Genomic DNA, 20640 nt, shown 5'->3' with positions numbered 1-20640 from the left:
TTATTGGTACCGGGGATTGAACTTAGGACCTTGCGCTTGCAAGGCAGGCAGCAGCACCACTCAGCTAAATCCCTGGCCCCCACCTATGTTTTTAAAAGAAAAGTCAAAGCATTTTTCACAGAGCACTCAGTAGAAGTTAACTAAAACAACAGTCATCTTTCCCCGCTTCCGTTTTTGCTCTATGAGAAGCAGCCTGGAGACCATCACTGTGAAGGCGCACAGGGTGCTTAATGCTTAAGAAATCTTAGAAACATCCACTGAATGCTTACAGACAATCATATAATGAATACCATGTCACTAATAAAAATGTTAGACAATTGCTTCTAAATTACTATATCTAAAAACTTAAAAACCTACCAGATCAGTATCTGCTTTTTTATATGACAAAGCTTCAACTTTGGAATCCAGTTCTGCTTGTATTTGGTCTCTTCTTTTCATAACACCCTTTATATTAAAACAAGAATAAAACAAGTTGCACTTAGTTTAATTAATATTTCTATAACAAAAACATACATTTCTGAATATAAACAACCATCAGGAATATATTCCCTAAACAAAGTTGGTTTCCTTAATCTTAAAATCTCAATTATAAGCAAAATACTCGACAATTTTTTGTAAATCTTTCATTAGTTTTCCTAATGCATATTTCACTAGTTTAAGTCCAATATTTGAAAGAACGTTCTTCACATAAAGGAAACAACAACACACATGAATCAATGGCAGCACTGAAAACACATGGTGTAGTTCACAGTGGAGCCATAGGGCCATTTACCTGGAAATATCTCCTCAGTACAAGCCCTCCTGCAAAGGGACAGTTAATCAAACAGAAAACTTACATGTGCATTCACACTTTAAGCATTTTACTTTAACTCAAAATATATAAGTATTCATCAATTAGCCAAGCTTATTTTAATGAGAAATCACGGCCTGCTTTTTGATAGTTCCGCCTTGTTTGCTTGACTAACGAGAATTTCAATATTTTTAAATTTCAAATATTCTTGAGAAGCAACATTACTGCAGAATCAACCTATATCTTTAATAACTTTTTCCAATCTTTTATTTTTCTCTTAATGCTTCATTGTTTTTACATTTTATATGCATGGGGACTCTTTTTATTTGCAGTCATGTTTCACTAGTATTCACAATATTAATAATAACATTCGAGTAATACAAATGGCTAAGGAAATAACAAAATGGACTCTGAGTAAACAACAAGTCAATCAGTGAGAGAGGGCAGGACACAGGGAGAAGAGCCTGAGAAAGGTACATACAGACCTCATCAGGGTTTTACAAAGAGAATAATCTAAACACAAATAAGTTACATGGATGTCATAAGATGTATCTGTAGCAGTTGAATGAGAATCAGCAACTTTAGGATAAAGTGTCCAGAGAACAACCAGTCTAGTTTTGCATCTAGTCAAATCATGCTTAACATACTCAAGAGGTTAACATTTTCCTTAGTTTCAAATAAATCAATATAAAATTCAACTAATTATCACAAATTTCTTTAAATTTATTTCACTATGTTATGTGTCATTAATGTGAAGAAACCCCTGCCTCTCTCTGCTCTAAATGATTCATCCTATAATTTAGTCTCATATATTTAAAGTCCATTTCTGTAAAGTACTGGGCTTCGTATGCATAAAGATAGTCTAAGTATTAGGCTGCTTTATAAGATAACTATTGAAAATTATACAAATTTAATCAATTTTATCCATAAATGATGATTCATATTTAAGATCAAACTGGAGAAAATATTTCAATATAAAACAAAATCAGAAATGTGATGTAAATATTATTGATTACCTTATGAATCTATAAAATCATTCAATTAATTGAAGCCCATACAATAATTCTTTGTAGTTGCCATTATAATTTTTTACACCTTTAACAACACAAGGTTTCATTTGCATAATTTCCATCTTGACATAAGAGAGAACACTACCTCATCAAGAGAAAAGAATATACAAATGGGATTGCTTTGAAGAACCACACACAAGGAGATCAATAATGAAATTAAATGTATGTAGATGTAGCCAAGGAGATTAATTAAGAGAAGCAAGAGACTCCTTGAAAGTTAAAACGTAAGAGGTTGTTTTGGGAAGTAAGCAAAGTGTGCTTATAGGAGGATTCCAATAAAGTCAGATATATGCAGAAGTCGGAAATATACAAATACTAACTAATAACATTCTCAAAAGAAGCCTGAGCATGATAAACAAAGGACTAGTGGAGCGTATGCTGAAAAGCTAAGGTATTTTTCCTTACCAACATTGAGACAAAATCAGAAATCTCTAGAAATCAAGGGCTCATAACACCAAAAACAAGACATGACTCAAATTATAAATGAAGTTATGCAAGTTAATTTGTCTTCACTGTCACCCTAAAGCACCAGAAACAAGAGGGTGACGTGCAAAGGACCATGGGAACAGCATAATACCACAGGAAAATCACGAGCTTTGCAGATAGCATTGCTAAACCCCCAATATCTGGAAATCTTTAACTTGAGCTGAGAAGGTAAACTGCAAAACTCTGAATAACAGGAATAAATGCTTTTTCAAATAATGAAAGAAAACCATTTTAACTTGAAGGATTTCTTTTGTAGCAACCAAAAGGCAAAATAAACATCAAGATCCTACTCAAGTACTTTCCACATAATGGTATTAAATCTATTGCTAAATCAAATGTACCTAGAAGTGTTCTGGAAAGCAACACTCATGAAAAGAAACTGCCAAAGCACTTAAAGTTTTTGAAAGTGAAATTTTTAAAAGGTTGGAGAAACTCTATTTCCTAAGTAAATCTTGACTGGTGATGTTTCTATGTGAATTTTATAAATTGCTGGTGATGCTATTGAGTACTCCTGCCTTTTATCAGTATGTTCTTCCATTCACCTACACATACCCAGAGGGAATAAATATTTATTAATTGTGTATGTGCAAAACGTCCTGACAGGGAAGTTGTGGTACAAAATAAGAGATCAAAAATTGACATTATAAAGCCTAGAATCAAGTAAGGTATTGCAGATAACTGTAATTAGATGTTCTTACCATTAACATCTCACTATAAAGCACGTACTCATGCACGACAGGAAGCAAGGCCTCAGAGAGTCCAGACATCTGCTTTTCAGTAGCCGTGCAGCACTTGTCAATGCAGTTGGCAATACCTTTCAGCGTGTCAACCAGATCTTCTTCTGATACAGACCACAGAACATGAATGGGGCCGTATTCTTTCATCTCCTCAAAATATTCTAAAAACAAAAATTAGTGATTTAATGAGTTCATCGATGTTTACATGTTTTCAAAATCCCTATATAGAAGATAGTATGAAAGAATTTTATTTTTTTCATCATGTCCATGCTCTCACACAAAAACGTAGCAAATCAACATCTTCCTTCAGTAAACTGACCATCACCCCAGTTGACCAAGTCAGTCTTAAAAACTACTGCCCGAGTACAATCAATAAAAGATTCTTCACCGTCAAAAATAGCCTGGCTTGGAAAACAAATTATATGATCATCATATGGATTATGAACTTCCCCTTACCACATTAACTACACTTGAGAGGCTTATTGGCACCAGGTCCTAGACAAAGTTTGTCTTTCCCTCCTTTCTTCTGATTATATGCCCTACTTAATGGTAATCAGTGTTCAGAGATCTCAGTAAAAAGACATGGGGATTATGCTACAGACTTGCAAAGAGCCAGTCAGTCAGTCCCCAATTTAAATACTTCTACACCTTAAACCTATCTACCCACCTACATTCCCTTCCACAGCCATCAGCATCTCTAACTCGCACTATGGCAAAGGACTCCTAACTGTTCACCCTCTTTCCATACCTGTTATAATATATAATAACTGAATTTTTTTATAATCAATCCCAAGCTGCCTCTCCAGGTCCAACTCTGAAGATTCTCTGCCAAGTATATTTGACGTAAACCCAAATAACTGTTCGTTCATGAATATCTCACCATTTCTCTGAAACATTTACACATATCCCTTTACCTTGCTCTCTATGATTTCTATTGCCCAACAAACTATTTCTAACTCTTTAAATCTCAGTTCAAATAAAATCACCACCAATTCTGTTCCAAAGCATTCTAAGTTGCTTTTGTCCTTGATATACCTATAATATTTTATAGTTCTATTAAGGCATTTTCTATTATAACGGCTTGTTACTACTTGTAACTACTTGTTACTGTCACCTACTCCTAAAATAGGAGCTGTTTTAATTTTTTTTCTCATCTGAAGATCTGATAAGTATTCTATTCAGCAAGTGTTTTACTACTAATGAGAGAATGAATAAGCAAAGCTTATTGTTATTTAATGCATGATGAATTATGTGTTCAAAATTATGGATTTCATTTTAAAGGTTAATGTTACATTTTTACATTCATACTATGAACTGTATTTTTTAAATTAATTTTATTGGTACATTTTCATATATATAATGATCGCATTCACCATAGGGAATTTGTGCCTATACATAATATATCTTTTTTTTTCTCATTAACTTTATTGGTATATATCAGGTATTTATCAGTTACATTCATCACTAGGATCTTTTACCTTTTACAAGACAGGACTTGGTTCTCATTTTTTCCCTTAAACCTACCCTTCCCTTCACCCCCTCCTCCCTTCCCTATTTATAAATACTTTATTTCCATTTTCTCATATTTTTTTCTTTTCCCTTATTTCCTTTCCCGTACCCTTCCCACTTCCCCTACACCTTTAGCCCTTTTCTTCCTATTTTACATTGTCAATTATACCATTAGGATCTCATGTACCATTATAGTTTTTCACACCAGAGAACTATTCAGTATTTATACATGTGTGACTTATTTATTTCACTTAAGAGTATATCCTCAATATGTATCCATTTTCCTATGAATGACTCTAATTTCTCATTCTTTATGGCTGAGTAGTATTCCATTTTATAGAAAAACCACCTCTTCTTTTTCTGGTCTCCAACTGATGGGCAAATGGGCTGTTTCCAAGTTTTAGCTATTACAAACTGTGCCACTATAAACATAGGTGAGCATATATCTCTGTGATATGATTCTTTTAATTCTTTTGAAAGATACCCAGCAGAGGGATGGCTGAGTCAAATTGAACCTCTAGCTCTTTGAGGTATCTCTATATTGATTTCCATAGTGGTTGCACCAGTCTGCACTCCCACCAACAATGGAGAAGGGTTCCTTTCTCCCCACAACCCCACCAACATTTGTTATTGGTTGATTTCTTGATAGCAGCCATTCTTTGTGGGGTGAGGTAGAATCTCAGTGTTATTTTCATCTGCATCTCTCGAATGATCAGTGATGCAGAACATTTTTTCATATATTTACTTTTACTTCTTTGAGAAATGTCTATTCATTTCAGATGCCCATTTTTGAATCAGGTCTTTATATTTGGGGGGGCTGATTTTTTTGAGTTCTTTATATATTCTAGATAATAGTCTTTTGTCTGAGGAGCATCTGGTAAAAATTCTTTCCCATGCTGTAGGTTGTCTTTTCGTTCTGTTGATGGTTTCTTTTGCAGTGCAGAAGCTTTGTTAGAAAGATGAGATCCCAGTTGTTGATTCTTTCTACTAGTTCCCATGCTACTGAGGATTTGTTCATAAAGTTTTTTCCTATGCCAGTGTCTTCCAGAGTTCTGCCTAACTTATCTTCCAGCAAGTTTAGTATTTCTTTTTTAATATTTAGATCTTTAATCCACTTGGGCTTTAGTTTAGTGCATGGTGAAAGATAAGGGTCTAGTTTTAATCGTTAGCAGGTTGAAATCCAGTTTTTCCAACACCATTTATTAAAGAGGCAATCTTTCCTCCAGTAAGGATGGTTGGCTCCTTTGTCAAAGATGAGGTAGCTGAGTAGATCTGGAGTTGTTTTTGTATCTTCCAAACTATTCCACTGATCCTTAGGTCTGTTTATTTGCCAGTACCATTCTGTTTTTATCACAGTGGCTTTGTAGTATAGTTTCAAATTGGGAATTGTTATACCCGCTGCTGTGTCTCTGTTGCCTAGGATGGCTTTTGCTATTCTAGGTTCCAAATGGATTTTTGGACAATTTTTTCGAGTTCTGTGAAATATAGTGTTGGAATTTCAATTGGGATTGCACTGAATCTGCATAGCAGTTTTAGTAGTATGGCCATTTTCAATATGTTGATTCTTCCTACCCAGGAGCAGGGAATATCTTTCCATTTTCTTTTATCCTCTTCGATCTCTTTTTTCAGAGTGCTACAGTTTTCAGCATAGAGGTCTTTTGCTTCTTTTGTTAGACTGATTCCTAGATACTTTTTTTTGGATGCTATTGTGAATAGAATTGTTTCCCTAATTTCTCTCTCAGTGAGTCTGTTATTTGTTGTACATAATATATCTTGATTATTTTTTTTTCATTCCCCTCCCTTCCCTTCAATCCTTCTTCCTCTCCTTATTTACAAAAGCTTTGTTTCCCTTTTTTCCCTTCTATTCTTTTTTTGTAGGAGTCTTTCAGTGGAGTTTTTGGGCTCTTCTATGTAGATCATCGTGTCATCTTCAAATGAAAGTTTAACTTCTTCCTTTCATATCCTTATTACTTTTATTTCTTTCTGTTGTCTAATTGCTGTGGCTAATGTTTCCAGAACTATTGAATAGGAGTGGTGATAATGGGCATCCTTGTCTTGTTTCTGATTTTAGAGTGAAACTTTTCAGCTTGTGACCATTTAGTATGATGTTGGTTTGTCATAGTTGGCTTTTGTCAAACTAAGCCCATATATTCTAATTTTCTGTAAGTTTTTTATCATGAATGGGTGCTAGACTTTGTCAAATGCTTTTTCTGCATCTATTGAGATGACCATCGATTTTTGTTTTTGGTTCTGCTAATGTAGTGTATTACTTTTATTGATTTGTATATGCTGAATCATCTTTGCATCTCTGGGATGAATTATCCTAGTTATCCTTAATTATCCTAGTGTATAATCTTCTAAATGACTTGCTGCATTCTGTTGGCCAGTATCTTTTTTTTTTTTTTTTTTTTTATACTGGGGATTGAACTCGCATCCTTACGCTTGCAAAGCAGGCAGCGGAACCACTGAGATAAAGCCCTGTTTGCCAGGATATTGCTGAAGACTTTTGCATCTATGTTCATTAAGGAGATTGATCTGTAATTCTCCTTTTTGGCTGGATCCTTTATCAGTGTAATGCTTGCTTCCAAGAATGACTCTGGGAGTATTGCTCCCCATTCAATTTCATTAAAATGTTTGAGGAATAGTGGCATCATACCACGTCTAAATTTCTTCTAGAATTAAGCAGTGAATCAGTCAGGATCTGGGATTTTATTTGTTAGTAGTTTTTTCAAATTATCTCTTAAATTTCATCTTCTAATATTGGGTTATTTAAAATTTTTATATCTTTTTGATTCAGTTTGGTAATTCATATGTGTCCAGGAATCTGTCCATTTCTCTGTGTTTTCCATGTTATTAGAATAAAGGTTATTAAAATAGGTATTGATGATCTTTTGGATTACTGAACTGCATTCAGTTACCACAATGATCTTATCAAGTATCAGTGCAGGAAAAATAAGGAAGAGAAAGGGCAAAGTACATTTAGCCATAATTTCTTTTCTGTATCTCTTTTAATAATTAATCAATTCTTGATAAATTAAGTTTTCCTATCATTATTTCAAATCTTATGTTCATTGATTTATGCTTTCACCCACTAAAAATTTTTAACTGAGCATCCATTATATTAGGCACTATCTAGATACTATATACTAGAAATACAACAAATCTTTTCCCTGATTATTTTAATGCACCTTATGATTTAATGATGAACACGGGGATTCCTGTTTACCTGTAAGCATCTCCTTATTTCTAATACTAACATAAATTAGGAAATATGTTTTCTGATTTAACCATCTATTTTTAATGTAAGTACTATTAGAAAATTAGAATACAATCACCAGAGACTTAGAGAAGAATCATCAAGAAATAGTCTGACTTACTAATTTTACAAAAAAGCAGAAAGTAACAAAAAATACTAATAGAAAACGAGAAGAAAAAGATATTTTCCAATATATAATTCTTTCTGCAATTTTTTAACAAGCCTACCATCATCACTATCAAAATAAATTACTAGAAAATATAGAAAGCCTATTTCTTGGAACATCACTATCAAAAAATCGACCAATAACAAATGTTGGTGAGGTTGCAGGAAGAAAGGAACCCTTCTCCATTGTTGGTGAGAGTATAGACTAGTGTAACCACTGTGGGAATCAATACGGAGATACTTTAACCAACTAGGATTAGAAGTTATATTTGACCCAGCTATTCATCATACCACAGTGATATATGTGCACCCATTTTTATAGTGGCACAGTTTGTAATAGCTAAAGCTTGGAAACAGCCCAATTGCCCATCAAGTGGAGACTGGATAAAGAAAATCTGTACTACTCAGCCATAAAGAATGACAAATTAAAGACATTTATAGCTAAATGGATGCACATCAAAGCAATACTCTTAAGTGAAATAAATAAGACCCACGTGTAAATCCCAAATGCTTTCTCAGTTATGAGAAACTGAAAATATAATAAGGATTAAAATGAATAATTGATAATTTGAAATAGCAAGAAAAGGTTCAAAGGGGTAGGGAAGTGGGAGGGGTAGAAGAAAGGAAAGAAGGGAAAGGAAAAATATGAGAAAAGAAATAAATGGAAACAAAGCCTTTGCAAATAGGGAGGGGTGGAGGGGTTGAACAGAGGGCAGGAGAAAGTGGAAAAAGTAAGAAACAAGATACATCATGTAAAGGTACAAGTTCCCAATGATGAATGCAAATGTATTATATACCTAAAATGTATCAATAAAAGAATTTAAGAGAAAAAAATTCATTTTTAAAATTATCATTTTCCCCACTAATGAATGTAATTATTTTGTACTGCAACATGTACTATTAAAATATTATTTTTCTTGTCTTCTTTCTTTAAAAAAAAGAAAACATAGGAAGCCTATTTCTTGGAATATGGCTTCTTTGATTTTAAGATATGGTCCCTGTTGAATAGTTGATACTGATTTCATATAACCACATTCAAAATCCTAAACTCGGGAGTCAGATGTAGTGAAACACATCTACAATCCCAGCACTTAGGACGCTGAGGCAGGAGGTTTGCTGTGAGTTGGAGGCTAGCCTGAGCTGCATATGGAGACCTTTTCTCAAACAAAGCAAAACAAAATCCTAAGCTCAGGGCTTACTTTGCCACTAATATCTATAAACAGGGACTGAAACAGATACTGATTGATAGAAGCAGATGGGCAGTGGTAATGATTACCTTCAAAATCATTTAGGAATCAGAAATTTTCACTTCATAAACTATGCCTTGAAGGTAAGATTTTAACAGATGGAGCCATATTATAGTAGTAAATGTGAAGATTCAAAATAAATTAAACATCAGAAATCACACATTAGAGATTCTACCTACCTCTTTCTTCTTTGTAAATCCTTTGAGATATTTTATCTATTAAATTAATCTTCTGGCTAAATATTTCAATAAAATTATTCATTTCCATGAACTCCTCTGGGCGGTTTTTTACGCCTCTGAAGGAGGATGCGACAGCTCTGACTGTTTGCCCCATCCTGCTCAGCAACCCAGGTCCTTGTTTCTTGTGAGAAGAGAGCTCCTAGGAAGGAAAGATGAAAAGTCTGTGGTAAATCAAGTGGTAAGATTCCAAGGCTCAATAAAAAAGGAAACCTAACTAGGAGAGGGACAAAGACGATAAAACTCTTCATATATAACTTTTTTCCATGTCAGTTTGAAGCAGATGAGTTTCATTGTGATACAGTTTCTCCTCCAAGTCTCAGTCCTGAGGATAACAGAGTACTCACGTAAAACAGGTGGCTAGTCTTGTCTTAGAGCAAAAACCCTTGAAAGGACACAATGTACAGAGGGAACAGTGCTCAAGGAGATGCTAGAGAAGAAAAGAGAATGATATGATAGGCCATTTATATTTTCCAATAGGAATTTAATGGAAAACCATTGAGAGATTTGTCAGGGCCTACATTACTTCTCACAAAAAGTGGAAAACCACAATAATTTTTTAGCTATAATAATAGCTGACACTTATTGAGAATTTAATATATTTAGGCACTATTTACATTTTTATATACATAACTCACAATAAACTTATGAGGTAGGTCCTACTATTATCCTCATTTCACAGAAAATAGAGACACAGCAAGGTTAAGAAACTTGCTCAAAAATCTAAGACCAATTAAGTAAGTGGTGGAGCTGGATCAGAATCCTGGCAATTGGACTGCAGAGACCTTACTATGAATCATGAACCTACTTTGCCTCTTTAACATCATTAGGATAGTTTGCAAATACTACCTGACCACAGCTCTTCCACTGAAGTGGGCAAATTGTGACACCACCTCCACTGGCTGGCTGGCTGCAGAGAAAGATTTTTAATAAGATATATAACTAGTTATTTCAGAGTTCATCCAGAAAGGACAGTCCCAGGCTTGCAAAACAGAAGACATGCCATAAAAGGACACACTGCATACAAAAGTATCCCTTCAAAAATGTGGTATGTTTAAAAAAGAACCCAAAAGAGGACAAAGGACCAGCCTGGTGATGGTGGTAGCATTCATGGAAAATGGGTTTGGGATAGAGACAGGAGATTAGGGTGTGAAGTAGGCATGACCTGTTAATTACAAAATCCCAGGACATGTGTGCAGGACAGTTCCCAAAACTCTGCACACAGATTTTTCACAAGAACTTGATCAGGTTTTTCTCAGATGGCAAGACCTGATGTCAGCCTAAAGAATGGATCATACAAAAAGAACAGTCCACGTTGAGGTCTGTGCCACTGTGTTCTCACGTAATAGCCATTCTCTCCTGTACAGTGTGCTTCTTTTACCACTTTTATGTGACCCAAATTCACTCTGCAGAGCCTATTTCCTTTCCTACCTTTAATAAATATAAAACTCTGCTACTGTTTGTGCTTGACTCGACAGAAAGAACCTACAAACCAACTCCAGAAGGAGACCCCAGCACTTCAAAACCTGATAACAGGATCAAAATTAAGGTGAAGAGTAACGCAATAGAAATCACCTAATTCATAAATTCAAACAGTATGTATTATTTACCCAAATATTGAAAAACATACTGAATACCTTTCTCCAAGCTTTTTCATTCCTGAAAGCCTTAAAGAAACATATATGTACTTAAGTATCTTACAGATATATTTAAAGTCTGACAGATATCTATCTATACCTTGTTTGTCTACAAGTTAGTATAACTTTGTATATAAATAGTAACAAATGCCATCATTGGCAGTGCAACACATCCATCCAGGAGTGCCACAGCCTCTCCTGATAGGGAAAACATTATCAGAGACAGCCCAAGTCACAACTGGCACGCTACTACTGCAACTGCTGACTGTAGGGAATGTTTCTAACAGCTTTGAAAGTTCTGGAGTCAGGCCACAAATTTATTTCACATAAGTCACAAGGACTTCCAGAGAGCAAGACTATTTGTCAAGATTGAGATGAAGTATTTTTTAGCTTCTACCACTTCGGCAACAACAGAGAGACATAATACTCAACATTGTTCAGTAATTGTTTAATACTGACCTTTTGTTTTATATATTATCTTTCTTACTGAGTTATAGCTTCACAGAAGAAAATATAAAAAGAAGTAAAATATGTAAGGTGGTTTCTGTATTTGAAATTAGGATACCTGCCACATAGATAATTAAAGGAAAAGTAACAAGATTGTTTTTATCGCTCTCTGCTTCTCTCTGGCCTCATCCATCCATTTAATAATGACTTATTCCAACTTGCAGATCCTCATCCATTATTACTCAAAATAGTGTCAATACAGTAATTTATTTATGTTCAATACTGCCTAAACATACACAGAGCACTCTGATATTTTAAAGAATCAACCAAAAAAATAAGATCAGTTATATGTGAGGAAGATACAAGATCTTGGTAATGTTTACATGTAGACTTGACACAGAGTTATCACTAAAGGGTGCAGCCCTCATTCTTTTTAAAACCGCCACCTCAATTCAAGGACACTACTGCCTGATTTGTAAAGGTAAACAAGAGGAAGCATATGATCCATGAAACATAAACAATACAGGATTATATGAGTATAGATCAAAATTATTTACCCAAGCTTGCGCAGTGAGAAAAATCTTGAAGTCTTCATTAAATGTTAAAGTTGGATGATCAGCGATTCTATTCAAAAATTTATGTAATGCCTTCCTGCGGGTCTCAATGAAGTCATCATTAAAACGCTCCACCATTCCTTTCACTATAAACTTTTCTGGTAATGGCTGAGACCAAAACACAAGAACAAAAATAAAAGCCATCTGACTATAACGTGGCACAGGTTTACAAGGAATTCTACATTTTCTTTTTTCAAGACTAGCTGAACATCAAATTATTTCTTGTATAACAACTTTTAAAAATTCACAATGTTAGAGCCCAAAGAGTCCATATCATAATAGTTTTATTAAAAGACTATATACTTAGACTAAAAAGTTTAGGAAAAAACGTATCTAAGATAAAAGGGTTACACTGAACTTAAGTCTCATGTTAGATTTTAGGCATTCCAAAAGACTCATCAAAGAAACAATGAAAGACGGGGGGGCGGGGAGAAGGACGAAAACAAATATGCAAAAACTTGCAGACTTACTGGAATGATGAGAGTTGGGTGTGCTTCTTCAAGTTTTCCCTTCAACCAAAGGAAATCTTGATAACGTCTTCTAACTTCAAATTCACTAGAGTCAAATTCCCCACGAGATGTCTGAAGAAAGTATGAGAAAATAATAGCATAAGCAATGTAAGACAGAAGACATTTGCCCAATGTTATTTTAGACATTCTGAAATAAACGAGTCTCTAAGAAAAATTAACAAACTGTAATTATTCAGTGTTTGTCAGCCTGTATTTTTTTTTTTTTAGTCATCTATTCATGTAGCAGATGAAATAAAGCAAACTTTCTGGTATTTCCAAAAAGAAAGCAAACATTATGCTTAAATTTAAAGTCTAAACTGAAAAATCTGTCTTACAACAACCATCTGCCTTCCACAAGATTTTAACTACTATTATCTTTGGCATGATTTTCTCACTTTAGAAAAAAGTGCATTCTGAATCAGGCTTCAAATACATTTCTTTTCACAAGATGATTAGAATTCAGAATTTGAGGAAAGTCCTGTTTTTACAATTTGTAAAATAACCTGAATGTGACTGAGAAAAATGTTTTCTTGGAATTTGCTCAAATGAACTGCTTGCCAAAATTTGTTTTTATACTAAAAATTCTAACATTTTTCAGAGTGATTTTACCACTGTATTTTTAAAAATGCAATTAATGAATATTTGATATGAAAAGAAAATCACTCTGTCATTTCTCAAGGAATTTTGATGTAGGTGCCCAAACTCCTGAAAATTAAGTGAATACATTAAGATATCTGTTCTTAACAAGACAAAAAAATCTATGCCATCACATATGACAAGAACATGAGTATAATATCAACCTCACAGGTACTGCCTCACTCCTGACCAAAAAACAAACGTATTGCTTCTGTAACATATACCTACCTCTCATTAGAAAACAGATTATTTTTCCTATATCTTAACTGAGTTTTTACTTATTAAAAATTACAGGCAGCAATATTTAGATTGAAATTCTCCTGAAGGATTAAAGATGGGAAAAATATACTGGAAATATTTTGTACTGTCATCAAAAATATCAATCACTCACACAGATAAGCCAATTGTAAAATTAAGCAGTTCAAGATGTAATCTTGTCATGAAATATTTGTAAAGCCTGTGTTTCCAAAGCTTAATCTTTTTAAATGAATGTTTAAAATATCATACATTATGATTTAGTAAAATATTCCCTTTATGGTGTAAAAAAGTGGAGGTAAATGAGATGCAGAAGTCTAAGCTAAATGTTCTGGAAACAGTACAAAAACCTATTTCCAAAAAGGGCTAAAATATGGAAATAGTAAAAATAGAAAAAATCACTCTAGTCTAAACACATTTTAACAATATATATGTACTAGTTGGTATGTGTACATACGTATGCAAATACATACATGCATGTATACATACATACATATGCATACAAAACATGGCTTAGAGTCACTCATTAAGAAACAGAGAACACCTTTCTGTGCCAGGCACATATGGACAGGTTCACTACCAATTTCCAAAAAAATAAATTGTCATAACAAACAATAAATCCACTCAAAACTGGGCATTTAAAGTAATATTGAGCAGTATATGTCCTCAAATATTTCCAACTCTTTAGTAAACATAAAACATTCTGGTATAAATATCAAGACATAAAATAAGTCAATTAATTGGTTGATTCTCTTCTCATCACTCTGTCATTGATTTAAAAGAATTCTCTAACATACTGCAATCACAGAAGAAAAAAGAGGCTAAGTACAATTACCAAGAAAAAAATAGGCTGTTTCTTCCTAAGACTTTAGTCAATACCTAAAGGGACTGTGATAAGGAAACAGCCAAAATCCACTGGGATTAGATCATAAGTAATTTTCTTATAGCAGAGAATCATTATCTCTCTTAAAGTAGCCAGATTCAGTTATCAGAAGATAGACAAAAGCTTCCAAACTATAGAAATAACTGGGCTTAAAGATAGCTTTGCAACTTAGAAAGAGCATGTGTTCAATAAAGTTCATTTGGAGTAAAATCAATGCTAATCTAGAATATAATTTCCCATAAAAGCAATATTGTAAATCATGGTTGTTTATATATGACCATAAAACCTCAGAAACTTGAAGTTTGATTCCAATAAACACCATGTAACCTATATATCTAAATTCATTAAGCACTGACCTTTAGTAAACTGCAAACAATTATTCTAAATTCTAAAGATTTAGAAAACTGTTTTGGAGAGAAAATGAATCCTAATTATCAATTCAGCCCCATCAAGAACATGACTTAACCCCTACCTAAATACTGCTAGGCATTTATGGGTTTGTCTTTATGATGAAGATGTGGGAGAAAAGACTATTGTTAAAGCTCTTAGTTCTTACTTCTACAGGTAGTATGGGAAAGGGATCTCTAGACCTTTAAAAGAGAAAATACATACGTACTGCTTCTTTAAAGTAGTCAGTCACTTTAGATATCTAACCTGGAGAATAAGATGCAATTCCCCATAAGGCAAAAAGATGACATGAAATTGGGTGTCCTGGTATGCACCATTATTTATAATCAAATCACTCTTAAGTGTCACTAAGCAGGAGATTATTGATGTATGTGAATATATATATATATTTATGCATTCATCCTTACAAGCCTCGGTGTCTGTGAATATATTTATAAAGCTAAAATTTTCTCAGAGAAGCCATTTCTGAATGTCTGTTAGATGGAGTGGTCACGACATCTTATATTTTTTCCTGCATAAGACTTACAGCTATAAATAACTAATTTTTAATATCATCGGCCTGCCCATCACCCTGATAAGATACATGAAGGAAGATAGGTCCTCTCTCAGGTCTGTCTTGATGAGTAGTGTCACCTTAATACACAAGCCAGTACTGGGAACCAATGGGCATGCAATAAAACTTTATGGAATAAATTATTAAATGAATAAATGAACATAAATCACTGGAGGAGGGAGAAGAAAGGATAGGAGGAGGAAAAGGAGCGGCGAGGGGGAGGTGAAGTAAAATTGATCAAGATGCACTTTGAGTATGTACCAATTTCCTCAGATGAATGTAATTATTATGTCTTGTAAACATATACTAATAAAAACAAAACATGTGGGAGAAGTTCAAGCCTGGCTGGGCCAGGTGTGCCACACTCCTGTCTCCTGAGCTAACTCGGAAACCTTGCTAAGGCTGAGCTAACTCTCCTAAGAGCGCAGATGCTGGGTCCAACAGGCTACACCTCCGCCCCTAGTCCATGACTCCTTTGCCTCGCCCAAGAAAAATCACTCCACCGTGTCTCCAATAAGATATCGCCAAATGTTAAATGCTCCTCCCCCATGGTTGTCCCCATATAAGCCTGTGCAGTTCCCGAATAAAGGGGAAGCGGTCCAGAAACCTCCCCGGAGCCTGTCTGGTGATTCCGTTTCTTGCCCTCCCAGTCCGGGCCCCTGAACCTGTTCTACCAGGGGGCTCGCAGATGAAAACAGCAAAAACAAAAATATTATGTAACTATATAGCTACGAAAATGTATTTCAGAATTTTGATATAAGTAAATAAATATAACATCTATTCTACAAATGAGGGAAAAGTGGAATAAAGCTTTAGATAATAAAAAAAAGAAGACAAATAAAGAAAGTATTTTTAGTAACATAATATATACTAGATGCTTATATATTTGTACCAGTAAAATATATTTCAGCTTATATAGTAAGGATGTTAGTAAAAGTAACGGGGAGTAAAACAAAAGAGTTCAGTGTGTAACAGTTAAAAAGTGTGCCACAGTCATACTTTGACACATAAAAATATAACAAAAATTATAGTATGAAAGTAAATTGGGTTTAAATCCAACTCAGCAAATTATGCTATGTAATCTTTGGTTGTTACTAAGCTGTGTTGCTCTCATTAGTAAATTAAGGGCAAATTACAGTATCTAAATTCTAGAATAATTATGAACTTAAATAAATTAATATGAATAAAATGGTTAGAACATTATCTAATGCAAAGTAGGCACAATCAATATTATCCCATTTCTATATTCTAATATTATTACTATGCCTATAAAAGCAGTCAATTCAAAGTATTATGTAAATATGGAAAACTCACATGTTTTATTAATCAGAATAAAATCTATTGTGGTGGATCATACAAAGTATCTTTCTGAGAGTTAAAAATGACGAGAAAATAATTCAGCTTCACAAATTTTCTGCTTAGAAAGACAATGACAATGAATGTTTGTTATTACACCAGCAGGAACAGAAGAGATCTGCCTCAATTCTTAGCAGTATTCCTGTATTAACATAGTCAGTGTTCATTATGACCCAACAGGTTTATTGCTGTTACCCTAATTACAGATGAGAAAACTAATGAAGAGGATTTAATTAACATGCCCAAGACATATAGCAAACAAGGGAAGAAATCAAGATTCAACTCTATATTGTCTTTTTCTACCACCTCTTGATGGGGCTAAAATACTATAAATTCTTCCATTAATTCATTTACCAAAAAAGTTAAACTGCTTATTTACTATAACCTGAGAATTATATTTGGAATGAATAATAACTTTAGATTTAGTCACCTTCCTTGAGAAGCTGAGGACTCACTGAGAGCAAATACAAATAAACACAGTTTTCTACTCAAAGACAGGTAGATGGCAATTGCTGAATATTTGTTTATCATGTATTAAACACTTTGCTAAGTATTTTACATTGAGTACTTATCCTAAGTCAATTCTGACAACAATGCTGCAGGTCTAGGGTCTATTATCATCTCAGTTTTATAAATTTAAAAAAACTGGCTTGGAAGAATTAAATATAGGTTTTTAATCTTGCTATAATGATTCCAATGTCTTGCATTCCTTACGTTCAATTAGGATAGTATGAAAAAGCGGAGGAAAAATGACTGTTTCACCTGTGAGGCAATAAGCAAGAGGAGCCTTCACAGCCATCTGACATTTTGAGTTGCATCTGGAAAAATACACAGCAGTTCTTCTGTCCTTGTTGGACGTATCAGACAGAAGAGAAAGCACAAAGTCTTGAAAGCAAGAAATACCTTAGAATATTCTTCGACCCGAAGCAGTTCTAACAGAGAGCTAGGATTCTGAATGTGGGGAGTCAGAGAAAAGTCTTATAAGAAGTTCTTTACATGTCATATAAGAGGTTTACATTTTTGTAGTGTAGAAAATGAAGTGTCAAAAAAGAATTTTGACAAACTAAGTGAGGAGATCAGATATATACAGTTTTAGGAAAGAAAATGCAGAAGTGTGGAGGCTGCAGTGGAAGATGTAACTACAGGAACACAGTTCAGAAGCTTTACAGCTAAAATAAAAGGGCAGTGTTGGAGATGTAGCTCAGTGGTAAAAATGCTTGCCTAGCAAACCTGAGGTCCTATGTTCAATATTCAGTACAGTAAAAAAGAAAATCTAGTGTCAGCTTCAAAAGTGACAGACATCTTTTATATTTATATTTATAAACTGCATGGGTTTAGGGGAAGACTGTAACAAGTTTTTAAACCTATAAATAAAATTTGTTATATATTACCATTAAATAAGGGCCTGGTGAAACATAAATCGTACTAATCACTTGATTTATTTTGTCTAAGATAAAGTATTTTTGAAGGGGATTAAGGAGATTCAAGTTCTAGATCTACTTCTGCCCTTGAATTATCCAGACAAGTAATTTTACTTCATGTATAAGTCAAAATGGCTACTTACTCTTATTTAGAAAACAAGCAGTATTATATTTAATAATCTTCATAAGAAATAAAAATATAAAATATTATGTCACATTTTTAACCATCTACTTTCTTCATTAGCAACCAAAGACTTTACCAAAGGCATTTCTCTATAATCAGAATAAAAGCCTAAATGTTCTTGTACTAACAAATACAATAAAGTGAGTAATTCTCAAGGCAATTCAAATGTCATATAATTTATACAGAACAAGCCAAAGGCAGATTATGATGCAATGTCTTACCCAAAATAGTTTTACAAAAGTCAATTCAGCTAAGATCCTGTTAAATTAAGAATTATGATGAGCAAGAAGCACTTCCAAAAGTCAAAGGAGCGGCGATATTAAAGAAAATGTTTATTCAGTGCTTACCTTTGTAACAACTCTATAAGTAATAAAAGTTTCAATTGTAGTAACATGGCTTTCAGGTTCATCAACTGTAATGAAGAGATCCTTTAAATCTGACTCATCTTCAAACTTGATTTGGTTTATCATTGATAAAGGGGATGTTGGCATCATAGGGCTGAAGGAGTTAATGTCCATCAATGAGGCATCCTACAAAATAAAACGTTCAAATGTTAACAACAAAATAAGAAAAGATGTTAAAAATTCAATTCCTCAGATAGCATTAATGAAATATTTTGAGAATAAAAAGGAATACTGGACTTCTGGTTAAGTATGGCATGTCAAAATGAATGCTGGCAAGGAAAGGGCAGGAGGGGATTATACACTGCTAGTGAAAATGTTCACTAGTACAGCCACTATGAAAATCAGTATAAGGGTTATTCAAAAAAACAAACAATAAAACAACAGAGCTAACAACTGATCCAACTATGACGTTCCTTGGTATATACCCAAAAGAATTAAAGTCAGGATACCTGCACGTGCATGTTTACCATGCCACACTTCATAGTAGCTAAGTTATGAAAATAGCCTAATTGTCTGTCAACTGATGGATAGAAAAAGGAAATGTGGTAGGTATGCACAATGCAGTATTATTTAGACATAAAGAAGAATGAAATCATCATTTGGAAGAAAATAAATGGTATTACAGACCATCATGGTAAGTGACAACAGAAAAACAAATATGTTTTCCTTTCGCTCATCTGTAGAATCAAGAAGAGAGAAAGAGAGAGAACATGAAAGAAAAAAGGGGCCTATTAGAAAAAGTAAGAAAATAAATAATGGGGGGTTGGAAATATGATCAAATATGTTATCAGCATGCATGAACATGCCAAATGAAAAATTATCCTGCATAATTAATATGCACCAAAACAGAAAAAAAAGATTATATGAAAAGTTGCTTAACATTATTATTCCTCAGGGAAATATCAATCAAAACCATGATATGATAATACTTCCTCCCCACTAAGATAGCTAGAACCAAAAAATCAGATAATAAACGTGAGGGTTAATCTTGTCAGATTGGTTGGCTTGAGAGACACCATGGTGACCAGTAAAGTACACTTCTCAGTGTATCTGGGTTGGCTATGGGGGTGTGACCTTGTCTACAGCCCTTTCTTCTCTGGGGCTTTTCCTTTACTGCTTCCCAGATGCCATAAGCTGAAGTTTTCTTCTACCACACTCTTCTACTGTGACAGCCAGCATGGACTGAAATCATGAGTCAAAACAAACACCTTTTCTATTAAATTGTGAGTGTCACATATTTTGTCTCAGTAACAGAAAGCTGACTAATACAATAAGTGTGTGTGGAGAGACTGGAAGTCTCACACACTGCTAGTGGGAAGGTAAAATGGCACTGCTCAGTCACGGCTCCCGCTGAAGCACGGTGTGTTAGCACATGCCAACAGTCCTAGCACTTGGGTGGCCGAGGCAGGACAATCACAGTTCAAAGCCAAACTGGGCTACACACTGAACCCATGTCTTAAAAACCAAACAAACAAACAAAAAATGTTAAACACACATGTCAAAAAGGCTCTGCAAATCCACTCCAAGCAATATTTGCAAAAGAAATGAAAATATGTGTCCTCTCAGAAACTATTGCAAGAATGTCCACTGTAGCATTATTCCTAGTAAAGGAGAAACTGCCCACTGTCTACCAAATGATTCCATTCCTATGAAATATCCAAAATGGGACATATATGGAAACTAAGAGTGGATCTGTCCTGAAAGAGTGAGGGGTGAAAGGACTGATAAGTAAAAGTTACAAAGTTTCATCATAAAGTCAGAAAAATATATAGTATCCTGGTGATGGATATATAACTTGGTGGCTATGCCAAAAATGATTTAAATTGTATATATATAT

The 20640-nt window shown here is 34.1% G+C and overlaps 1 protein-coding gene across 2 annotated transcripts in view; it reads right to left on the bottom strand.

Moving 5' to 3' along the window:
* The window catches only part of Snx7 (sorting nexin 7), a 79328-nt gene that overhangs the window by 57613 nt on the left and 1075 nt on the right, over positions 1–20640 (bottom strand). For both annotated transcript variants that reach the window (XM_033758294.1, XM_010639919.3), the window contains exons 2-7: positions 18747–18929; positions 12665–12775; positions 12138–12302; positions 9440–9638; positions 3045–3244; positions 358–444 (exon numbers count right to left, since the gene is read on the bottom strand). In XM_033758294.1, coding sequence (XP_033614185.1) covers positions 358–444; positions 3045–3244; positions 9440–9638; positions 12138–12302; positions 12665–12775; positions 18747–18929 — 945 coding nt within the window. The remainder of the gene's footprint in view (positions 1–357; positions 445–3044; positions 3245–9439; positions 9639–12137; positions 12303–12664; positions 12776–18746; positions 18930–20640) is intronic.

This window comes from Fukomys damarensis, unplaced genomic scaffold (assembly GCF_012274545.1).
Source record: "Fukomys damarensis isolate Sample0158 unplaced genomic scaffold, DMR_v1.0_HiC HiC_scaffold_33, whole genome shotgun sequence".
Taxonomy (NCBI): Eukaryota; Metazoa; Chordata; class Mammalia; order Rodentia; family Bathyergidae; genus Fukomys; species Fukomys damarensis.
This window is presented reverse-complemented; position numbering and strand designations above follow the sequence as displayed.